General features: G+C 48.9%; 2 protein-coding genes across 5 annotated transcripts in view; one reads left to right on the top strand and one right to left on the bottom strand.

Moving 5' to 3' along the window:
* LOC142885716 (uncharacterized) overlaps window positions 1-22922 on the bottom strand; it is a 229733-nt gene that overhangs the window by 182302 nt on the left and 24509 nt on the right. The gene's annotated exons all lie outside the window — the stretch shown is intronic.
* On the top strand, window positions 3094-20991 carry nsd1b (nuclear receptor binding SET domain protein 1b). Of its 4 annotated transcripts, none has more exons than XM_076022443.1 (24): window positions 3094-3672; window positions 5478-6328; window positions 7290-7428; window positions 7569-7741; window positions 7825-10885; window positions 11091-11203; window positions 11288-11543; window positions 11654-11754; window positions 12389-12431; window positions 13151-13419; window positions 13722-13859; window positions 13972-14095; window positions 15085-15285; window positions 15361-15540; window positions 15666-15822; window positions 16510-16715; window positions 16805-16917; window positions 17166-17312; window positions 17399-17521; window positions 17627-17743; window positions 18223-18364; window positions 19362-19468; window positions 19540-19741; window positions 19851-20991. In XM_076022443.1, exons 2-24 carry the CDS (start codon window positions 5495-5497, stop codon window positions 20876-20878), a joined length of 7974 nt encoding a protein of 2657 aa, XP_075878558.1. In that variant the 5' UTR covers window positions 3094-3672; window positions 5478-5494; the 3' UTR covers window positions 20879-20991. The 4 variants fall into 4 exon arrangements, with proteins under 4 accessions (XP_075878558.1, XP_075878560.1, XP_075878557.1 ...); XM_076022445.1 differs by lacking the exon at window positions 3094-3672 and adding an exon at window positions 3725-3942; XM_076022442.1 differs by lacking the exon at window positions 3094-3672 and adding an exon at window positions 4360-4519.

Raw genomic sequence — 22922 nt, forward strand, 5'->3', positions numbered from 1 at the left:
ATAATAATAATAATAATAATAATAATAATAATAATAATAATTCCAAAGAAAGACTACTCTTGTGCTGACCAAAAGTAACAATGGAAAGTGGGTGTTATGTCACAGTTCTGGGATTTTAAACTCTATGCAAACAACTTCTCATCAATATCTCTGCATGAAAGTGCAGCTTTGAACCTGATCTTTCATGATGAACTGTGATAACACGGATGAAACCCAGGACATTTGTGTTTTCTTCATGGACGGAACACACAATCACCAAACAATAGAATCACGAAGAGTGTCCTCACGAGGACACGTTTATATGACGTCCAAGATGTAAAAGTAAGAGGAAATTTCACCGCCCGTTGTCTGCGCTGTCCCACGCACAAAAACTCACATCTGATAGTAGGTACTTTGCTGCCCTCTTGTGGACAAACCCGCTCAAAAATCGAACAAGATTAAACACATTGGGGCGTTTCACTCAGCTGTACGAAATGAGCAAACAATCTAATTTTCTACGATACATAAGTTAATGAAACAGAAAATAAAGCAAGTAATTAACATATTCATGTCGATTTTCACAACTGTTTGTGTTGATTTTACAGTTTCAGATCTTTTTATACAATATATTATTTTTTTCCCCTGCATTTTCTTTGTGAACCTGTATATTTATGTTGCGTTTCAAGGTCAAAACTTCTGCATGTCCTACTTTTTATTTACCTTTATCTTTATTGTCAGACCAAGTGTTCCTATTATTTTACAGTTTCTGCTCCATGGTTATAGTCACAACCATGCACACTAATGATGAACAGTGCTTGTAAATGGAACAAGCACAAACTGATTTAGGGTGGAGTAGATACAGAAAGTATAGTTCTCATTGTAAAACTGTGTACTGTGACCTTTAATCCCTCACAAACAGTTTTAAAGAAATAGGAAAATTACAATATTCACCTCAGAAACAGGAGAGTTGGCCTAATCTAACATTGGGATATGTGCACATTTTTCAATTTAAATAATGAAACTTGATTGAAAACGTGTAGTGTAGATACTTAATTACTGGTAAACTGATGCTCTGTTGGACTGGAAGCATCAGAGGTCGCAACCAGCACCTAACTAGGTGTTGTCACTAACCAGGGGGCCGTCAGGGCAGCAAGGTTTACTCTGCTGGCCTCACCATACATAGAAGAGCAGATTTTCTTCTCACATCATGCGATATCCAATTGGTGGCGTTGATTCCATTTTTGTATATGATGGTAGAGTTTGTATCCAATCATATTTCAGCAAGCTTGTGTTGTCTGGTTCTATGAAATCTGCCTTAGGCCAGCAGAATCATCATAGGCTCTTGTCCGCTGTAAGAATGAATGGACCAGTTAGTTGCGACAGCCAATCAGATCTGAAATATGCGATGCGATGTCCATCCAGGTGCCTTTACGTTGAACTTCACACCTCCTGTGATTGGATGAGCCCTGAGAACCTTAGGCGAATCCACAAGGAGGACTGAAGGAGAAGATACAGATTTAGTTGCTGAAATCACTTGAAATTCATAATGTAAATAACATAGCTGCACCAACCTGTTCAATTGTTTAATACCTTCATAACTTATTAGTTCAATAGTTTGTTTCGTGATCGTCTCGTTGGTCTCTCATACACATCAGTGACAATGAGCAGTTTATTGGACAAGTTTGGACAAGAGTTGAAGCTCTCCGAGTGTCATTTTGGTGGATTTATTAAACTTTGTTGAGTAATCTCTTAAAATCGAATTTTATTTGTAAGCTGTTCCAATATCAGTTACCTATTCTTATTTATTAATTATTCATTGCTCCGAAAACTATGTTTTACTCAACTAGGTCACCTTTATGAAGGTGATGAAATGTGTACAGTATGTGTTTTTCTGTATGCATTCTCGAGTCGATGTGTGATATTGACAATATTATGAGGTGTGTCAATATAGGGTGGACTAAATATGACGCCACGTGGCTTAGGCGTGAAATGCACAGCCCGCCACTGCCAAGCATGAGAGAGGTAACTGTGCCCTCTGTGATATCACAAAGGTCATGTCTCTAAAACTGTGTTTTAGTACATTTTTGAGAAGCATGAGGCGGATTGTTCTGTGTGTGTGTGTGTGTGTGTGTGTGTGTGTTACAGTTTGCGCGATCCGTTTCTCGAAGCATCTGTTGGAAAAGTTTTTATTTCTCCATATTTTGTGCGATTAGCCACTTCCTCCAGAAAACGTAGGTGCGTTATAATGAGTCGCTGCTTCGCCGCTTTTGACTCAGTGGAAAGTCCGACTCGCGGAAAGGAAACACGAGCGAACGAAAGCGGCTCACTTGAGCATGCGCAGTGGGGCCGTACGGTGCGCAGGCAGCAGCAGCAGCTCCGCAGCAGGCCCCGTTCGGTCCTGCCCTGAGCGCCTGTCCCCCCTCACGGCCACTCGCTCGCCTCAACATTCCTTCCTCCCGATGTCCAAAAAAATAAAACTACTCAAGTGCCCAGTCCAGTCGTTTCCGGCGTAACCGACTGAGAATAGAAACGGAAACGTGGTCTAAAGTTCGGGACTGTCTGTGTGGGTGATTTTTTTTTTTTTTTTTTCCTTTTTCTTTTTTTTTTTTTCAAACAAGCAGCGAGTTTCCTCTACAGGAAATTCGTCCCGCTGAAACACACACAACCGGGGTGATTTTAAAGCCGCTTCGTTATGAAAACGGCCCGGTATGTTTCCTGGCTGGGGGGGGGGGGGGGGGACGGCTGTCACTGGATCTCGCCCCGGCTCAGTCGATCGTCTCTGCGACGCTTCTTTCCACGTCGCCTGAGTTGCGTGTGTCTCTGTGCGTTTTGGTGGTATTGCAACACCTGAAATGAACCCTTCTACCCACAATCCCCCGCCCACTTGTGTTCTTACTTACGCACACGCACACGCACACACACACACTCCTTCGAACTGAAATGAACACACTTACAGCACCAAATCAAGCCCACCGAGCCTCCGTCCGTGTCCCGCACCGGGAGCTGCAGCTGTTTCCCTACTACACCACCACCACCCAGCCAGTTCAGCCATTAGCAGCCCCCGGCTCTGAAAACATACACAAATGAACGAAATGAGGTGGGAGAGAGCGGTGTGCCGTCACACCGTCGACTGGCGGCACTGACTGGGCTTTTTTAGGGCATTCAAACGCGCGCGAGATACACACACACACACACACACACACAAGCGAGGCTTCGTGTGCCACTGCCCCCCCACCTCCACCTCCACCACTCCCAGCAGCAGCAGCAGCACCATGTCGTGCGGCTCTGAAGACACCACTGACTTTTTTATTTTTTTCAATTTGCTTTTGACAACCATTATTGCTGCTGTCGTCTTGTGACCGCCCGCCCGGGGACCCCAGCACCACCAGCAGCAGCACCAGCAGAGAGGTTCCGCCGTGAGGCTGACTTCCTCCGCGGCTGGCTGCCTCGACTTGACATCGAGCCCGTGTTAACACTTTGTGGCCTGCGATTTTTTTTCTTCTTCTTCTTCTTCTTCTTCTTCTTCTTCCCCCTCCTCTGCTCTGCTCTCCTCCCGCTCGCTCTCAGTCTCTCTCCCCTGTTCCTCCTTCCCTCTCTCAGACTGGACGACTCCATTTTGAAGGAACCGGGTTGTGCGGCCGCAGACCACCACGGCAGTCACTCGGCACAGGAAGGCAGGAGGCACTTGATGGTGTGCGTTCTATGCATTTCTTTCTTTAGAGACCCTATGGTACAATAACGCTGCCAAACCACGTGACCGCCCCGCCAACATGGTGGACATGTATGACTTGTCTCGGATGTGCGCTTGGCGGGGGTGGGGTGGAGGGTGGCTGGCTGGCTGGGCGAGGATGCCACTAGTTGGCACTAGTTGGTTGTCTGTCATCTTGTGACAGCCTTAATTATTTATGTGTGTCATTAAGACACGGAGGTGGGCCGGTGTCCTGTAATTTACACTGACGTATGGTAAGTTTTTTATTTTCTCGAATTTTCTGCCAGCTTATTGTTATTATTATTATATTATTACTATTTTTTTTCTTTCTTTTTTTTTCTTTTTTTTTTTTTGATAGCTTATTGGTGACGAGACGTCCACGCAGCCCCCCCCCCCCCCTCCAGTTAGTGACGCCTTTCGCTGGGGAGTGAGAGGGAGGCTGACTTTGAAGGCGTCCACGCAGGAAACGGCGGCAAATTGTTTTAAAGTTGTAATTATGAGCCGGTGGTGGTGAGGAGGAGGGGGGAGGAGGAGGAGGAGGCGGGAGGAGTGTCGCGCCTGGATCTCCCTTCCCGAGCGAGCGAGCGAGCGAGAGAGGGCCGCTGGACCGGACTGATGGCGCATGTTAGGGAGAGGGAGGAGGAGGGGTGAGGAAGGGGAGGGAGGGAGGCGGTGGGGGGTAGTGGGTGAGTACATTTCACAGGATCCGGGGCCTAGTAGTGCCGCCGCCGGGACTCTGCTCATCCGCTCTCAAAAAACGGCAAATTTGCACGTTTACACGTCGAAATGCGCGCAGCGAGCGTCGCGGCGACACCGAGGGACACCGGAATGGTAAGATTCCCGCCGCGGAGCCCGCGTCCTCGTGCGGTTTCTACGTGATTTTTCTTTCTCACACAGCCCCGCATCTGTGGTAGAAGCTTGTGGAAGAGTGTGTATGTATGTGTGTGTCTCTCCCGTGTGTGTCTGTTGGGTGTTTGAACTTGGCTTTCCCCCCCCCCCCCTCTTCATCGTCTCCCTCCTGCACCGCCGTTACCACGTTATGAAGCGTTTGCGGGTTATTTCACCCCGCAATCGCGCAAATCTAGGACCATTGCGAGCCTTGACACATGCAGTTGCACACACCTACGAGGCGCACGGGCGTTTGCATACACGCACGCGCACGGAGCGGGTCCATTTTTATTTCTGGTTGGCGGTCACGGCGCCGGTGTGTTGTCTGTGTTTTTTTTCCCCCCAGGACGGGCTCTTCTTTCTTTTTTTTCTTTTTTTTTCTTTTTTATAACGACATCGCCTCCGTCGTGTGTCGCTGCCTCCGGACGTGCGTGTCAATTTAGAAGCCGCTGACCTTATCGTGTTGGATGTCATTTTCATCCCATCGCGATAATTTATATTCGATGCTCTAGAAGCAGGATTGCGGCGTTTCCTCGACCATCAAAACACGGCGCGTCAGGTCGACTCGCTCGTCGCCGCCGACTCTGTTTACGTTGGACGTCAGAAAACGGCAGATTACTCGCATTTACCCACAACCCCCACCACCACCACCCCTCCGGCCGGAGCTTAAATATTTGCTTTCACCGGCGACCTAAGATGGCCTTAGACGAGCTGCATCGATGATCTCAGAGTTCACAGAATAAAACAGAACCTCTAGAAACACGTTAGACTGAAACTGCGATTAGCAGGATCACAATCAGATGTTGTGGGGGAAATGTTCAACATATATTATGATGTGTTTAGTTTTGCAGCTTTATAAACTTTGATGCTAATTTTTTATTTTTTTATTTTATGTTTTTAGGGGTTAACCATGCCAGCATGAGCGGGCCTCTCCCAGGCCCTCACCAGCCCAGCTGCCCTTTGACCCCGGGCCATGACCTCCCCACCCATTCCAGACACCATGACCTCAGAACCGGCTTGACCATGTCTGCCTCCACCTCCTCCCTCAAACATGCCCCCGTCTACGGGTTCGCCCACAGGGAGCAGTCCTCCTCCACCTCCTCCTACAGTCCCCTGAGGAGGCTGCAGCATCTCACCAGCATGGTGAGCCAACCGGACCTGGTTCTGCCGATGAGGGAGCCAGTTCGGGTTTGGGACTGGGGGATGAACAAGAAAGACAGGGGACAGGAGACGGACTCCTGGACAGATTGCACGGCCGGCAGCGGCGGCGGCAGCTATCCTAGCAGCCAGGCCACAGGCAGGGAGGAGAGTTTGGATAAATCTGCCGGACAGAAACAACTTCCAGCCCAGTCGAGGGACAAAGAAGCACCGGCGGGTGGCAATCCAGAGAAAAAGACTGATGGGTGTTTCTCAGGCCCGCCCAGCCCGGCCTTCTCTCTCGACAGCAACAGCCCCTTTGCTAATGGCTTCCTCCATTTCGAGTCGTCGTTGTTTGAGGACGACGACAACGACGAGGAGCAGGGCACCAGGTCCACAGAGGGGTCATCGCAGGTCAAGGAAGAGAGGCCCGAGGGGGCTGCCACCGCCGCGGCCATCAACTCGGACTCTAACACCGCCCAATCCTCGGCCAAGGTTGTCACACGGTCCCAGTCGTCAGGGCAACGCAGGAGATACTGGGACGGCTCGGATGACGAGTGGGACAGCGACACCGAGCTCTTCCTGTTTGGGGACGCTTACTCAGTCCACTCAATGGCAAGTTTTACCTCCAAACAACTTCATCTGAATGATTGCAAGACACTTTCAGGACATTGTCTTCAGCAACAAACAAACCGGCCTTTGTGTTCAGTGTCATGCACCAGAGAAATAGAAGAGACAAGATGATAAGGTTTAGAAATTCTAACACATGATTTATCAAAAAGCGGTCTGATGAACTTAAAATAATCTATTTCCAATCTTTGAACATCCAAAAATTTATACCCCACAAACAGGGTTTTAGTTTTAACTCACTGCTGTAAACTTCCTGTTCAAAATTGCTTTATTTATCTTTATATTAGCAAAAGAAAAACCAGCATGACTTACATTCCCTTTAACATGTTGTTAGTAACAGGTGCATTGGGAGAGAATATACATTCTCCTAAAATTCATGGGAAATGGGATCCAAAAGCATGTCCTGTTTTTGTTGTTTAAAAAAAACTGAATAACAAAAGTGATCAAATCTACTTGGATGAAATCTTTTTGTGTGGCCTGCTAACAGTGATGCCGTGGCAAACCCATTGGGTTGGGTTAACCGTTACAGATTTTACAGAGGTTTACAGGACAAAATACGTGGGTTTTGTGAGGGCAACATAATCTCTGCCCACATTATGTTCTTTATTTGTCTGAAGGAAGCATTTCTGTACTGTTCCGGAGTCACCAGAAGGCAGTTTTGGTGGAATCTGACACCAGAAACCACAGTCCAGACTGTGTGGTGGTAAACAAAAGAAAAGTAACAAACAATCAAGACATGACTTACTTTTGCGATATGTAACTCATTCTTGAAACGAGTCCCTGAACAGAAGCTTCATATTTTTCATACTAAGCGGGTTTCTGTTGTCATTTTCTCTTTTGTGTCCCTGCTCCAACAGTCACGGTTCACCCAAGTGAACGCAACTGACTACATGTATTTTATTTTCATTCTTAACATCTCATTACAGTTTTTATTTGTCGCCAGCAGAGCAGCCTCCAGAAAAGGTCTCTACCGCCTCTGAAGTTTTTAGAGGGTGAAGTTATTTGGGCAAAGTTCAACAGAAGACCTTGGTGGCCCTGCGAGGTGATCGTTGACCCGGTGCAGGGAATCTACCACAAAGTGAAAGGTGGGCCTGGCCGTGGGCATGCCATCCTTCTGCAGCCTTATTCTAAAGCCTCCTGGGTTCCGCTGACGGCGTCTTGTTCTTCCTGTTACGAGTCTCTCCTGTATTTATGAGATTGTGGCCAATGTTTGTCGCCCCCACAGAGCCCAGCGATCGGCCCTGTAGGCTCTATTTCGTGAGGACCTTTGGAGAGCCAGTGGAGCAGACTTGGGTGGAGGACAGAGCAACGCAGACTTTCTATGGAGGCTATGAGTTTGAACAGCTCCCTCCGATGCGTCGGAGGGGGAAGCAACGGGAACAGACAGCCAAACAAACTGTAATTAGTGTTTAACAAATTGGTGATTGCCCTTTAGCTATGATATTAGTTGCATTTCCTGCGTGTCATCTGGTTTTTTGTAGATCCCAAAGCGCCTCCAGAATGCCTGGAAATCCAGCGTTGAAGTGGCTGAATCTGCTCTCCCGAAGCGGCCCAAGATGGCCTCCTCCAGCCCTGCGTGCATTGAGGAAGCCTTCGCCGACAGCCTCGCCCCCGACATTGTGACTGAGAGCCAACCGTCGCCCGCTCCACCTCCTCCACCTGTTGCACCCATGACTCCAGAACCAGCGCCCTCCTTGACCAACGGATCTAGTTCATCCCCAGTACAACTTACACTTACAACTCTGGCAAAGCCAAGCACTTTAAAAAAATCCTCCAGCAAGAAGAAACCAAGCAGACTGTCAAAGGAGAAGGACGGTAAACACTCTAAAACTGGCACGTGCCACAGCCCCGACCATTTGGACAGGGGCAATGGAGAGTGCCCATACTCGGACCTTGACTCTGTCCCCAAGATCTTGTGTCCGAAAGCACTCGAACGTCAGCGGAAACTGGTGTTGGCACAGCCGTCCATCAGCGTCATCAAAGAGGTGAAGAAGCAGCCGGAGGTCCAGAGCGGCCTTTGGTTCAGCAAATCGGGGAAAGAGAGGCGGCCAAAAACAATCAGCCCTATGCCTGATCGAACCCTCTTCAGCAAGGTGCCCTGTAAGAAAAAGAACTCCTCTGCATGTGCCAAGAAGATGACAGGCTCTGGAGCCTCATCCTCCGGTGCTGCAGCTGCAGAGCAGATGGAGCTGCAGGATAAACATCAGGATGGCACATTGCTTCTTCCATTGGAACACTCTGGACAATCGAAATGTAAAAGTGCGCCTCCTATGAGTAAAATATTTGTTGCAAGCGGAAGCCCAGCAGAGCCGTCAACTGCACCTTTGGATAAGCAGGACTTGTCGGTGTGTGTAGACACGGGGGTAACCTCTGACAAGTGGGACTATTTAAAGAGTAGGCTGAGTGACACAGCTGACACGGAGACTGGAACCACGGCGACAGACCAGTCAAGTCAACCCGACTCTAAAAAAACCCCGGAGCCCAGGTTTAAAGACCAAACCGGTTTTGCAGAGATTGCAGAGCGTGTCCATCATGATGAAGAGTCCAACATGACGATTAATAAAAAGTCCAGAGCAAAAGGAAGAGAAAGTAGCAAGACTGCCGAGGCAAATCTCAATCTTAACACTACTGCACTAGAAATGACAAAGAGCCTGGTCTCTCAGTGTCGGCTGCCTTATGTCAAATTGATACGCAAGGACCTAAAAGGTAAGATCGCAAACTCTGGTGTAACCAGCAGCAGCAGCGATCTAACAGAAAGTACACTGAATGAAAAAGCTGCAGATAATAGTGCCGCTAAGGTGACCCCCAAGTGCACGGAAAACAGCTCGGCCGATTCTGTGGATCGTGTCAATGGGTCAAAATCCAAAAAGGTGTCTGTTAAGAAGTTAAAGGCGAGTGGAGAAACAGGACTTCTCCAACTGTCGTCGGAACCACGGCAGGAGGATGTCGTCCTGCCTCCGCAGGAGGATGTCGTCCTGCCTCCGCAGGAGGATGCCGTCCTCCCTCCGCAGGAGGATGTCGTCCTCCCTCTGCAGGAGGAAGTCATCCTTCCACAGGAGGAAGTCATCCTCACACCCATTGTGGACAGAGTATCTGTCGAGCCGCTCAACTGCAGCTCAAAGAGAAGCTCTGCCAACAAAACTGTTGATTCGTCCTGCAGCATGTCCAATCAGCGAGAACGTAAGAAGGTGTCCACCTCCAACATCGGAACACTTTCCTCTTGCACCTCAGAGCAGAAACCTCCCGACACTGCAGCTGCTCAGCTGCCCAGGAGCTCCGATTGTCGGGACCTTCAGATGCCCAAAGGCTCCACTTCTGATAAACCCCAGAAAGTTGCCCACAAACCCAAGCCCGGGCAAGAGAAAGTGAAGAAACACACCCTGCCTCAGCAGCCGGCCCACCTTCCAGCAAGCAGCCGGCTGATGACCAGAGCCTTGAAGGCTATGCAGGAGGCCAGGCAAAAGAAGCTTGGGAAAGCCCAGAAGGACAACAAGCAAAAGAATCCTGTAACCTTTTCAGGTGTGTCCACTGGGAAACCTGAGGCCAAACAGAAAACCTCCACGAAAGCAGTGAAATCTATCACAGCTGCTCGTACCACCAACAACCATCAGGAAACTCTCTCCAGCTGCCGCAGTACCTCCTCCCTGTCAGATTCCTCGGACTTTGAGGTGAAGAGCGAGGATGAGGACCTCTCAGTTTCCTCAACCCCGCCCATGGACTTCATCCCTCTTACATCAAAGGTCAAAGAAAAGACAGACCATTGCGGCTCAGAGCCACGGACGTCTTCGTCGCCTCCCTCACCCTTTTCTTTCATTAATGCGTTTAAGAACGTCAGGGAAGTATCCTTTCAATCCTTGACCAATGAGGGCAACGGCAAGCACCTCTCTTTTAAAGCAGAACCAAACTACAAGTTCAGCACTTTTCTCATGATGCTGAAGGACTTGCATGATACCAGAGATCGAGAAGGGACCCCGTTAGAACTGGAAATTGGGCCCCCGGGATCACACGTCAAGGAGGAACCCTTGACTGTACCTGGGGAGGCAACAGCTGCAGCAGACGATCATGAAGTCGCACACATCGATCACACTTCGGCTTCAGAAAATCTTTGCAACATAGCACCGAACGTAGACAGAACTTTTCAGGCATTCAAGAGGCCCCCTGGCCGAAGGAGCAGCTCCGCCGGAGCCAGAAAAAAAGCCAACCACAAAGTGCCTTCTCGTCCAGCCCGATCTGGGCCTGGGTACCCCGGGCTGTTCTCCCTGCCCGCTGAGGACCCCTCATCAGCGTCTGGAATCCAGCCCCCTGGCATCCAGACCAGCAACTGGCAAAGCCAGGACGTAGGTGATAGTAGTAGTGGTTGTAATAGTGGAGGGAGTGAGGAGCAGGAAGAGAGGTGGAGCAGGATGATGGAGGACAGAAATGAGGAGAGGCTGTCCCATGCTGCACCATGGGTGGACCTGGCCAATGGACCAACTGGAACCTGCACAAAGGAGAGGAGGAGGGCAATGCAAAATGTGGAAGGCGGTAACAAGACTTCGGCAGGTGAGAAATGAGGAGTCTCTTTAGGTTGTACTGAAGTGGAGAAAACAGAGACTTGGACTGTTGGAAGTGTTGCTTACTTCTGATGATAAACAGGGCTAACATAGGCTGCTAGCCGCTAAGCTAAAGCTCTTAAATGACATGAATGGACTGCAGGTACATCACGTGGTACCACTGAATGAATTGACATGCTGTCTGTGTTTTCCAGCACATAAACGGATACGAAAGCCGAGCAAGAGGCTGATAGAGTGGACGGAAGAATATGACCAGATTTTCTCTGTGAGAAAGAAAACCAAAAAGCCTGTCCAGTCAATTGGAAAGGTAAAAAAAAAAAAAAAAAAACAGTGTGCATGAAACTGGTCACTGCTCACAGATCCATTTTAATCACAAGGTTTGTTCCCTCAGGAAACTCTACCCATCATTCCTGAGGCTGAACCCCTGTCGCCGTTGGACAAGGTTGCACTAGAGGAGCCATCTGTGAGCCTCCTGCCTGAGATCCAGACTCCGCCTCCAGAGGAGGTCGCCACAGCACCCCCAGAGCTGCAACTGCTGTCCACAGAAAACACAAATGCCCAAGAAGCAGCCGTCTCGTCCATTGAGACACTAACTCCGCCCCCTGATGTTGACCCTGCTGCATTGGGAAGCATCGTCAAAGTCCCTGGTAAAGCAGCGTCTTCCCGTCTGTCCCTTTGTCATGTGAAAGCTCAGATCTCCGCAAGCTCAATGAGCTGCAGCACTGCCTCTTGTATTTACATTGTGTTTGACTTGCAGCAAGTGCCCCTGTGCTGGGCAGGAAACGGAAAAGGAAACCCACTCAGAAGATCCTGGAGTACTCTTTAGAGGCAGAGGCTACCACTGTGCCCAAGAAGAAGGTATGTTATTGATGCATGCTTTCATTTGTTGGTCATCATATTCACTTGAAACTACGCTTTGGCCGATACCTGATTAATCGAATATCGCGATATTTGCCGTCATATGTAATATGTCTTCACAATATTGATCATCAAGCAGTTGTTACGGCATTCCCGGACCTTTATTTTGAAAGGAAAATGCACAGGGAACTGCCTGAAGGTGGAAATATTTGGATATCCATACAGGGTTGACAGGCTAGACGTTCACGTATAAATAATTAGCTCATCAATTTAGCTTTAAACCTGGAGAAAATGGCGAGGCAAATAAATTAAGCGAAGCCATATGTTTTTGTCTTTGCCCTAAACAGGCTAGCCATCATTGATTCATCATGCATTCAGGCTAAAACTACACATGAATCACCAGTAATCCCTGACCTCGCGCCAACCCCTGTGCTTCACGATGGTGTTGTTTATCGCGATATTTGGGTGGGACAATATCGATATTATTGGATATCACCTAAACTTAAAAACCAGTTGTATATATTAATAAATAAATATAATAAATCTTAGTCAAGATAGAGTCAAGATGCTGTGGTGTTGCCTGCCTTGTTGGGAAGAAAGCACAAGTTGTTAAAAATCACGGTTTCTGTCGCAGGTCAAATCACCAAAAAGCAGTTCAAGCCCATGTCCCCAGTCAGGTAGGAAGTCTTAATATTGAAATATAAATACATAATCTCACATCTCAAAAAATAACTGTGAATATATTCTCTTTTACCAGTCACATCCTCCAATAAAAAAAACACAAATCATTTCCATGCTACATTCTCACATATTTACCTCTTTGTCTCCAAAACATTGTCATACATCTACATCCAGCCTCTCTCACACATACACACACACACAACTGTTCAAAAGTTTGGGGTCACTGAGTCATTTCAGCATTAAACTTCATTTTAACCAGTTTCATGAAATGATGATGCTCTGTGAACACAATAAAAGTAGGAACCTAAAATATAAGCCATGATGCTTTGTTCACTTGTTTATTGTTTAGCACACACAGCTAGTGTCTATATAATCCAAACCTTCGTTTTAGCCATCTTTTAAAATTCTTAGCGGTTTTAAAGCGTTCAACTGCTGTAATGACAGCTGCATATGTCACACTTCTCTCAAATCACATTTAACTCAAGGCAACAACTTTCAAAGCCATCCCATTTCAGTTCTACACATCCTTAGTGATTTCAGTGCACTAGTATTGTTCTTAGAGCATTCCAGCGGATTATTTCATGAAACTGGTTATAATGGAGTCCAATATAGAAATGAGTCATTGACCTCAAACCTTTGAGCATATATATATTAGTATGAACTATATGTTTTTCTAAAAGATTCTGAATCATCTTGTTTCACTCGCTGCTCCCAGTCTCTACACCGCCTTCTTTAAAATGCACCAGTAAGCAGCTCCCGGCGAGCAGCCCCACCACCGCCAGCTCCCCAGCAGAGCTTTTCCCTTCTCCGCCCCCGCCCTTGGTTCCGACCCCACCCCCTCCCAGCCCTCCTGCGCCCCCACCTCCAGTAGCGCCACCTCCTGCACCGTCTCAGCCCGAGGCGGCCGTGGTGGAGAGCAGCGCGGCGGCCGAGGTCGATGCTCCTCAGGAGGAGGACAGTAAAGAGGAGGAGGTCAGAGCAGAGGTCAGCTGTCGTTACTTCCTGTCGGCTCTTCACACTGTTTTTTTATAATCAATTATATTCGCGAAGCCACATGTGGTGAACAGTTCCGCCCAGTTCTCCCATACACAAACACTGCTACATCACGTGGCAGTGTCGGCAGCATCTGCGACACAGCAGGCTGTCAAACATGTTTATTTAACTGTGTCTCATTGCATCAAGTCACTAGTCAGTGGTAAAGCAGTCACAAATTCAGCACTGAAAAATGACATAAAAAAGACATAAGGAAATGATAAATACGAGTTAAGTCTTATGTTTCTGTTCAGTGCGATCCACCCAGCCTGGACCACAGCATCGCCTCCATCAAGGATGACCTGCTGCTGTGTGACGACTCACTCTTACCCTCCAGGAGGATCATAGGGGACAGAGGAGGCCCCGCCTCCATGAAGGAGAACATTTGTCAGGTAGCTAAACTCTCTCCCTCCGTCTTTATTGCTGCTTCGTCAAATGAGCATTCAGTTATTTTCGTGTTGAAAAAATAAAGTCGCTGATGCTGCTGCTGTTGTTGTTGTCCAGGTGTGTGAGAAGACGGGGGAGCTGCTGCTCTGCGAGGGCCAGTGCTGCGGGGCCTTCCACCTGGCCTGTATATCTCTGGCCGAGGCCCCCAAAGGGAAGTTTATCTGCCCTGAGTGCAAATCAGGTACGTCTGCCAAAGCCATGAGAGTAATTACAAGTGTTTGACTATCAGAGCAAATAATAAACCAGTTTCATCCGATACTGTCGTTAAAGTCGTCGTCATTCAAATTTTGGATTGAATTCATTTTCAACTCGGGATGGTTAACAGTTAATCAATTATCTATTATTTGCTGATTAAGAATTTAATCGATTCAATTGAATTAGTCGCAATTAATTGAACATTTTTCACTCGTGTGGTTAATATCATTATAACAGTGTAGTGGCAGGAATGTGCAATTCACCTGTAGATGCTTTGATGGTCATAATATTCCAAGAACAAGTTACTTTTAAACAACTTAAAGTCAGTGGATAAATGTTGAGGGTGTTTTTACTGTTCTCTGATGTAAAAATGGGTCACATTGCACCCTCAACATTATTTAACGGTTAAATAATGTCTTCCTTTCACATTTTTCATTTAGGTTCTTTAAATCTCAAGTTCTCAAGAAAAATCGCCGCTTATCAATTAGTCGTTAATCGATCGATAAGGTCAATCAGCTAACGATTAATGAATTAATCGATAATTTGCATCCCTGTTTCCAACCTTAAATCATCTTCAACAATAATAATAATAATAATAATAATAATAATAATAATAATAATAATGGATTGGAGTTATTTAGCACTTTTTTGAAGGCACCTAAAGCGCTTTACATTGAACCCATTATTCACTCACACCACATTCACACGGGTGGTGGTGCTCTACATACTGTATGTAGCCACAGCTGCCCTGGGCCAGACTGACGGAACCCAACATCCACTCATGTTGGTTAAGTGTCTTGGCCAAAGACACAACGGCAGACTGGAGTGGAGCGGGATTTGAACCGCCAACCTTTCGGTCATTGGCCAACCGGCTCTACCTCCTGAACTGCAGTTGTCTTGTCAGACAGTATTGTCTGTGCTGCTTTTAGCCAGTTTTGCCCCAAAACCAACTCCCAGATTTCCTCCCTCTCTCAGGCGTCCACACCTGCTTCGTGTGCAAGAAGCGCAGCGAGGACGTGCGGCGCTGCATGATCCCCGTGTGCGGCAAGTTCTACCACGGGGAGTGCATCGCCAACTTTGGCCCCACGGCGCCGGTCAGCCGAGGTTTCCGCTGCTCCATCCACGTCTGCCTCACCTGCTTCATCGCCAACCCCCACGGCTCCAACGTGTCCAAAGGTGAAGCGCGCCGGCCCTCGTTTCCTCGCCCGCGTGCGTTCGCCCTCTGACGCGGCGTCGTGTTGTTGCCTGCAGGACGTCTGGTGCGGTGCGTGCGCTGCCCCGTGGCGTACCATGCCACAGACTTCTGCATGGCGGCGGGCTGCGTCATCCTCTCCAACAACAGCATCATCTGTCCCAACCACTTCACGCCCCGCCGCGGCGTCAAGAACCACGAGCACGTCAACGTCAGCTGGTGCTTCGTCTGCACCGAAGGTACGTGAGTGCTGCCGCTTCAGCTCAGAAAGGCATGGGGTTGCGGATGTGAGGCGGATGATGGGACGCGAGGGGAGCCTGCAGGCCGCCATCGCTCCCATGCTCTTCCCTCTCCTGTGCTCCAGGGGGCAGCCTGCTCTGCTGCGAGTCCTGTCCCGCTGCCTTCCACCGGGAGTGTCTGAACATGGAGATGCCAAAAGGCAGCTGGTACTGCAACGACTGCAAGGCTGGGAAGAAGCCTCGGTTCAAGGACATCCTCTGGGTGAAGGTCGGACGCTACAGGTTTGTGTTCGTGTTCGAGCAGCAGCCGGAACATTCAGGAAATAGTTCACAGCTTTTAGCCTCATTTTTCCCCCCTTGTCCTGTCTGGCCATCATGACATCATGAATTGTGTCTGAATGTCTTTATGATGGCGGACAGATTTCATTCTCAAAGGTAGAGCTTGTGACCCTTGTGAGTGTGAATCACACAGGCTGGTTCAGGAACTACCTGTTGAGTGGTTTTATTATGGATGAGTGATATTCGGGCCATGACTGGACTGAGGGAGGGATGGGAAGTAAAAAAGGGAATAGAAAGAGGTTGTAAGTGGGGGAGGGGGTGGACAGAGAGGGATAGAGACAGCAACTGGCAACAATATACAAGTACAGTGTAAAATAACCGATATTAATATCCATAGTTAATCACCAGTAATGTACTATAATAAACAGATTAATTCATCAAGAAAGCAGCGAATGTTTAGGCCATTGATTCATCCAACTTTCTGGATTTTTTTTCCTGAATTTATCTTGTTGCAACCACAGCAAACGTCTTTAAATGTTGCTGAAACAGAGCTACGAAGCATATATCTGCTTCCTTGGTCTACTTTGTTAATTTATAATTGAAATTCAGAACTCAAAAATTATTACATCCAGTTTCCAGGGACTTCTTGGAGGTTCTGAGGTGTTTTTCCTCCTCTCTTTCTCTGTGAAGGTGGTGGCCAGCAGAGGTCAGCCATCCCAAAACCATCCCGGAGAACATCCAGCGGATGAGGCACGATGTCGGGGAGTTTCCCGTTCACTTCTTTGGCTCCAACGACTACCTGTGGACCTACCAGGCCAGGGTCTTCCCTTATATGGACGTGGACGCCAACAGCAAGGAGAAGATGGGGAAAGGTGTCGATGCCACCTACAAGAAAGGTAGCGAGTCGCACAGGATCCCCGGGAGGAAGTCGGGTTGTTTCATTCTGTGATCGAAATCACACACCTGCCTACTCTCCGTTCCTCAGCCCTGGAGGAGGCGGCGGTGCGATTCCGGGAGCTGCAGGCGGAGAAGGAGCTTCGGCAGCTTCAGGAGGACAGGAAGAACGACAGGAAGCCGCCGCCGTACAAACACATAAAAGTGAGGGAAGAAGATGAAATGGTCTTTGTTCAGTCTGACATCAGAGTGCAAGTCAGTGAGACGCTTTTGCCTCTAATCATCTTTAATTAGGTCCAGCCGTGGGTCTTTTGCACTAATTGATCAACCCTGAGTGTCACTGTTTTGTTGCTGCTATATCTTTAGACTATTTTCTTAATAAAAAGCCCTGAATGTGGTCAGTGGTACAACCCTGTCCCTTTCTTCACATCCGCCTCTCTCCACCCACTCAGGTGAATCGCCCGATCGGAAAGGTTCAGATCTTCAGCGCCGACCTCTCGGAGATCCCCCGCTGCAACTGCAAGGCCACCGACGAAAGTCCGTGTGGCATGGACTCTGAGTGCATCAACCGCATGCTGCTGTACGAGTGTCACCCTCAGGTAGGAAGTCACAGCCTGGCGGAAACGAGGGGCGCCGCGTCGATTGATCCCAGTCAATCAATCAATGCGGTGCTTGTACCTCGCAGGTGTGTCCGGCGGGCGATCGGTGTCTGAACCAGGCCTTCACCAAGCGGCAGTACAGCCAGGTGGAGATCTTCAGGACGCTGTCCCGGGGTTGGGGCCTTCGCTGCGTCCACGACATCAAGAAGGTAACGGCTTAGGTCTGGATAGGAGTGAGAAGCCACTGCCACCAGTTCTTCCATCTGATCAGATGAACAACCAAACCTTTTTCTTACCCTCCTCCACCCGGTTAGGGTCAGTTTGTCAGCGAGTACGTGGGAGAGGTGATTGATGAGGAGGAGTGCAGGTCCAGGATCAGGCACGCCCAGGAGAACGACATCTGTAACTTCTACATGCTGACGCTGGACAAGGTGCAGCAGCTGCTTCACTGCATTGACGTGTGTTTAAGTGTCCCGGTCACTGAGGTTATTTCTGTTTTGTTTTGTTTTTCGCTTAATCATCCCCTATTTTGTGTACTTAATTATTGCGTCCATGAGACACTGAGATGGGCTCTCATCACAGTTATGGGAAACCAGATTTTGCGGCCTTGACAAGTCAAGTATGTTTTACCTGACCAGATCAGCTATACCAGATAATGATCCTACCTAATTCTTATTTATTTATTAACATGCATCCATCAAAGTGGGGCAGTAATTCCTCTTTGGACATGCAAACACTAAGAACCAAAGCAGGATGGAGCTCCTCACACACAGGTTTTTTTATTGCCACTTCCTGCATGTGGGGAGTGAAATGTGTTGAGCAGGCATTGGCCACGATGGCCTTTGAGTCTGGTCAGGAAAAGCCTCATCTCCCTGCTGTCTGACAAGGAAACTGTCTGTCTCTGTGTTAGGACCGAATCATCGACGCAGGGCCGAAGGGAAACGAGGCGCGCTTCATGAACCACTGCTGTCAGCCCAACTGTGAGACGCAGAAGTGGACGGTGAGCGGAGACACCCGGGTGGGACTGTTCGCTCTGGTTGACGTCACTGCAGGTAGGCCTCCCTTGTCTCAAACTAACAGGAAACATCCACTTTTTGGACACGCTTCTACCTTATTTCATCCCATTTAAGCAAAGTCTGCAAGTAACTAGAGACTTGGGCCGATATTCGATATTATCGAATATCGCAATATTTTTCATTGATTTTTTTTTTCTCATATATTCACAATATTGATAATCGAACAGTTGCTACAGCATCCTCTCACTTTTGTTTTGGATTATTTATTCATAGGCTTAAGCTACGCATTAATCACAGCAATATTTGGCTGGGTCAATATCGGGATATTTCATTTTGGATATCACCCCAGCTTAATGCACACATGTGTGGACTAGGGATGAAAATAATCGATCAATTCATTAATCATTAGTGAATGAAAAATGAAGGTCCAATGTGATCCATTTTTACATTAGAGAACAATAAAAAACACCCTAAACATTTATCCTCTGACTTTAAGTTGACTTCTAACGGGTCACATTTCAACTTTAAAAAAAACAAAAAAAAACTGTTGTTTCCTGTTGTTCCATGTATATTATGACCATTATGGTATCTACTGGTGAATTGATCTTTCCTGCCACTACACTGTTATAATGATATTAACAACCCATGTAAAAAAAAGTTCTAATTTTTAATTAAATAACTAATTTAATTGAATCGATTAAATTCTTAATCGACAGTTAATCGATAATTGATTAATTGTTAACCATCCCTAGTGTGGATGATAGAAACTGAAATAATCCAAGGTCATTTACTATAGCAGTATTTAATAAAGGCCTGCACAGAAAGATTTCTTCAACGTGTAACATTTTCTCACATTTTCCTCAAAAGGAGAAAATGTTCTGAAAATCTTCTTTTGTAACAGTAAGATCTCGCTGATGCCAAAAGAAACAGATGTCAGGGCTAGAGTATGTTGCCCAAACTGTTGACTGTCACGCGCAGCCTGGAGCCACAGTACGAATGTGCGTCTCCAACTGGCAGTCTTTGTGTGTTCCAGGAACGGAGCTCACCTTCAACTACAACCTGGAGTGTTTGGGAAACGGCAAGACGGTGTGTAAATGCGGCGCTCCAAACTGCAGCGGCTTCCTGGGCGTCAGGCCGAAGGTAAGAAACCACCGCGCTTTCACCGTCGGCCGTGGGCGTGGCTTAACGCGAACGCGTGTCCTCCGAATCAGAACAACCCGCCTCCCGACGACAAAGGCCGCAAGCTGAAGAGGAGGGGCCACGGCAGGAGGAAGAACAAGGCGGTGGTGACCAAAGAGCGCGAGGACGAGTGCTTCAGCTGCGGGGACGGTGGTCAGATGGTGTCCTGCAAGAAGCCCGGCTGTCCCAAGGTCTACCACGCCGACTGCCTCAACCTCACCAAGCGGCCCGCAGGTCGGTCGTCTGCCGCCGGCAACGCGCTGCTCGCAGCCCGCAGCATGAAACTAAGCCATTGGTTCCTAACGCCTCCTGTCTTTCTCTCTGCCTCTCCTGTCCCCGGAAGGTCGATGGGAATGTCCGTGGCACCAGTGCGACATATGCGGCAAGGAGGCGGCGTCCTTCTGCGAGATGTGTCCCAGCTCCTACTGCAGCAAGCACCGCGAGGGCCTGCTCTTCATCTCCCGGCTGGACGGCAAGCTGTGCTGCAGCGAGCACGACCCCTGCGGGCCCGAGCCCCTAGAGCCCGGCGAGATCCGGGAGTACACGCCCGACCCCAGAGGCCTGACCCCGAGTATGACCCCGGGTCTGACCTCGGGCATGACACCGGGTCTGAACCCAGGTCGGAATCCAGGCTTGACCTCGGGTCTGACACCTGGCTTGACCGCAGGTCGGAACCCAGGCTTGGCCCCAGGCCTGACTTCGAGCCTGACCCCGGGTCGGAACCCAGGCCTGAACCCGGGTCCGACCTCGGGCTTGACCTCTGGCCGGACCTCAGGTCTGTCCCCGGGCCTGAACCCAGGCCTGAGCTCAGGCCTGAGCTCGGGTCGGACCTCGGGTCGGATCTCAGGCTCATCCTCAGGTCCAACCCGAGGCCTGACATCCAGCCTGGGCATGGCCGTCATACCGTCGGGTTCCTCCCACTCCGCAGCCGCCGGCCTCGCCAACAAGGGCGTCCGAGAGACGAGCGCTCCCTCTGAGTCACTTCCTGCTTTCTCCATCCCGGTACCAATCACCATCCCCGTCGCTCCGCGTCCCGCCGCCGCCGCCCTGCCTCCACCCAGGAGCTCCGACACTCCCAGCAGCCCCCACATCTATGACCTCCCGCATTACTCCCCCATCTCCTCCTACGATGAAGAGGAGGAGGAGGAGGAGGAGGAGGAGGAGGAGGAGGAGGATCTCCTGGGAGACGTTGAAGATGAGGAGGAGGAGGAGGAGGAGGAAGAGGGGGGGAGGCAGAAGTCGCGTCCTCACGAGGAAGACGGCGAGGCGGTGATGGTGGGTGTGGAGTATCTGGACGAGGAGGACGACGAAGAGGAGGACGACGAAGAGGAGGAAGAGGACGAAGAGGAGGAAGAGGACGAAGAGGAGTGACCCGGGTGGCGGCAGCGAAGGAGAAACAAGTCAGGAAAAAAAAGACAGATGCAACAGATTGACATACAGAGTCACTTTCAGGACAAAATTAAATTAAAGCAGGCGTTTGTTTTACTTCTAAGAGAATGAATGAATGAACGCCGTGAATAATATACAGAGTCATATTTGAATAGATATTTATTTAGCGTTTAGTTTGGTCGACATGAAACGTCTCTGTTGCTGGGACTCTGTACATACTCTTGTAGAAAAAGAAACAGGTCGTGACGGTGACGTTGCACACACTGGCGCTGACCGCAAACACACACGCACACGCACGCACACGCACGCACACACACACACACACACACACACACACACCAAACAGTGGGACCCCAGCGGAATGGAAAACAGAATTCACTACAAACACACTCGCTTCCGAGGACGCCGTCTCTATTCCGCTGGAACGCAGTGGTGGCGGCCGTCCCTCCTGCTGCTGCTGCTGCTGCTGCTGCTGCTGCTGCTGCTGCTGCTGAGAGGCGGCCCTGCCGGTTCCACTGGTACTTAAATGCGAGTTCATGTCCGCGGACGAGCCGGCACTGTCGACGCTCCGGCTCTTCTCGCCGCCTCGGATCCCCAGACGGTGCTTCAACAAGCTCTGAGGAGCAGATGATGTTCGGACGCGTGACGGCGGCAGACGATTGGCTGGCGACTGGAGCCGAGTGGGACTGTATTTATTGGCCTCTTGCCATGAAGGCGGGGTCTCAGACTGGTCCAACTGGGATTGGTTGGTCTGGATGTGGCCGCAGGAAAAGCTACTAATCAAGCTCCGCTCCACGCACACTGCGGGACACTCATGCTTTTTTAAAGGGATGGTTCAGTGTTTGTTTTGTTTTTTGACAAACTGGCCGTATTGCTGTAATTCCAGTACGTCCACCAGAGCGTGTTTGGAGTTGTTGGATTGTGTAGTTGATGCGTTTTGAGGTGGGAAGGCCTGCTGGTGTGTCTGCCCCCCCACAACCCCCCGACCCCCACCGTCTGGCACTGGAAACAACAGAGCTGGTCAATAAAGGGAATGTATCGACCAGGGCTGGGCGACTTGGGACAAAATTAAAATCCAGATTTTTTTTTTTCTCTGAAAATGCGATTTTCGATTTCAATTTCGAATTTTTTTTTTTTTTTTTTGTTGCTAAAACTACAAAAGACAGAAACTGTCGGAAGCCAGCCTTTTCTACAGTATATATTGGGACCATGTCTTTTTCTGCGTGAAATGCCACCGCATCCGTAATCCTTTTCCGCTTGGCGCCTGTCTTGCCATCTGGGACGCCACGTGAAAATGAAGCCGCTAACGTTACCTGCATGGAGCTGCCGGTGGTGTTTTCGGCCCTCTTTCCTAACACCTGCTTTTTTTTTGCCCTTTTTAGCAACAAATTTCTCGCTTGATTTATCAAACGGGGGGGGGGGGGGGGGGGGGGGGGGACTACGGTAGCCTAGCGGCGCACAACCTGAAAGCGTGCGAAAGGAAAATCAACTTCCCAACGTTTCCTCTTTTTAACATCGTCCTGACTAAAAAAAATCCGATTTCGATTTAAAATCGACTCATCGCACAGCCCTGGTATCGACTCATATGACTGAAGATTTCAGAGGCCAAAATTTGCCAAAAAAAAAAAAAAGAAAAAGAAAATGTTGAACTATCCCTTTAAATGTAGTTTATCAGCGTCATGGAACACTGGAAATCAAAAGAAGTCTGTCTTTGAGTTGGACGAAGGTCAAAGTGCAGACGGCACTACGTTTGCTCCAGCGCCCCCCCCAACACACACACACACACACACACACACACACTCTTTATTTATATACGCATCGACGCACAAGTCACGCCTCAGAGGAGGCGTGTCCTGGGACCTCGGATCCGATGCTTGAAAATATGGACTGACGTGACGCTCGCATTCGCAGTTTGTGTTCCCGCCTCGTGTTTTCGCGCTCGTCCTCCCGCTTGCTGTCGTCCGTGTGTTTATCTGCCAATGCCTTAGGGTGTCTGTGCTCTGAGATATTTTTAAGGAATGAATTT

This window comes from Nelusetta ayraudi, unplaced genomic scaffold (genome assembly GCF_046127955.1).
Source record: "Nelusetta ayraudi isolate G7.1 ecotype Tasmania unplaced genomic scaffold, CSIRO-AGI_Nayr_v1 ptg000011l, whole genome shotgun sequence".
Classification (NCBI taxonomy): Eukaryota; Metazoa; Chordata; class Actinopteri; order Tetraodontiformes; family Monacanthidae; genus Nelusetta; species Nelusetta ayraudi.

Excerpts from the sequence above, each read along its gene's own strand:
- nsd1b (XM_076022443.1), top strand. The coding sequence starts at position 5,495 with ATGAGCGGGCCTCTCCCAGGCCCTCACCAGCCCAGCTGCCCTTTGACC. Across the intron at positions 15,541-15,665 it reads GTGCTTCGTCTGCACCGAAG|GGGGCAGCCTGCTCTGCTGC; the intron begins GTACGTGAGTGC and ends CCTGTGCTCCAG. Across the intron at positions 16,716-16,804 it reads CGATGCCACCTACAAGAAAG|CCCTGGAGGAGGCGGCGGTG; the intron begins GTAGCGAGTCGC and ends TCCGTTCCTCAG.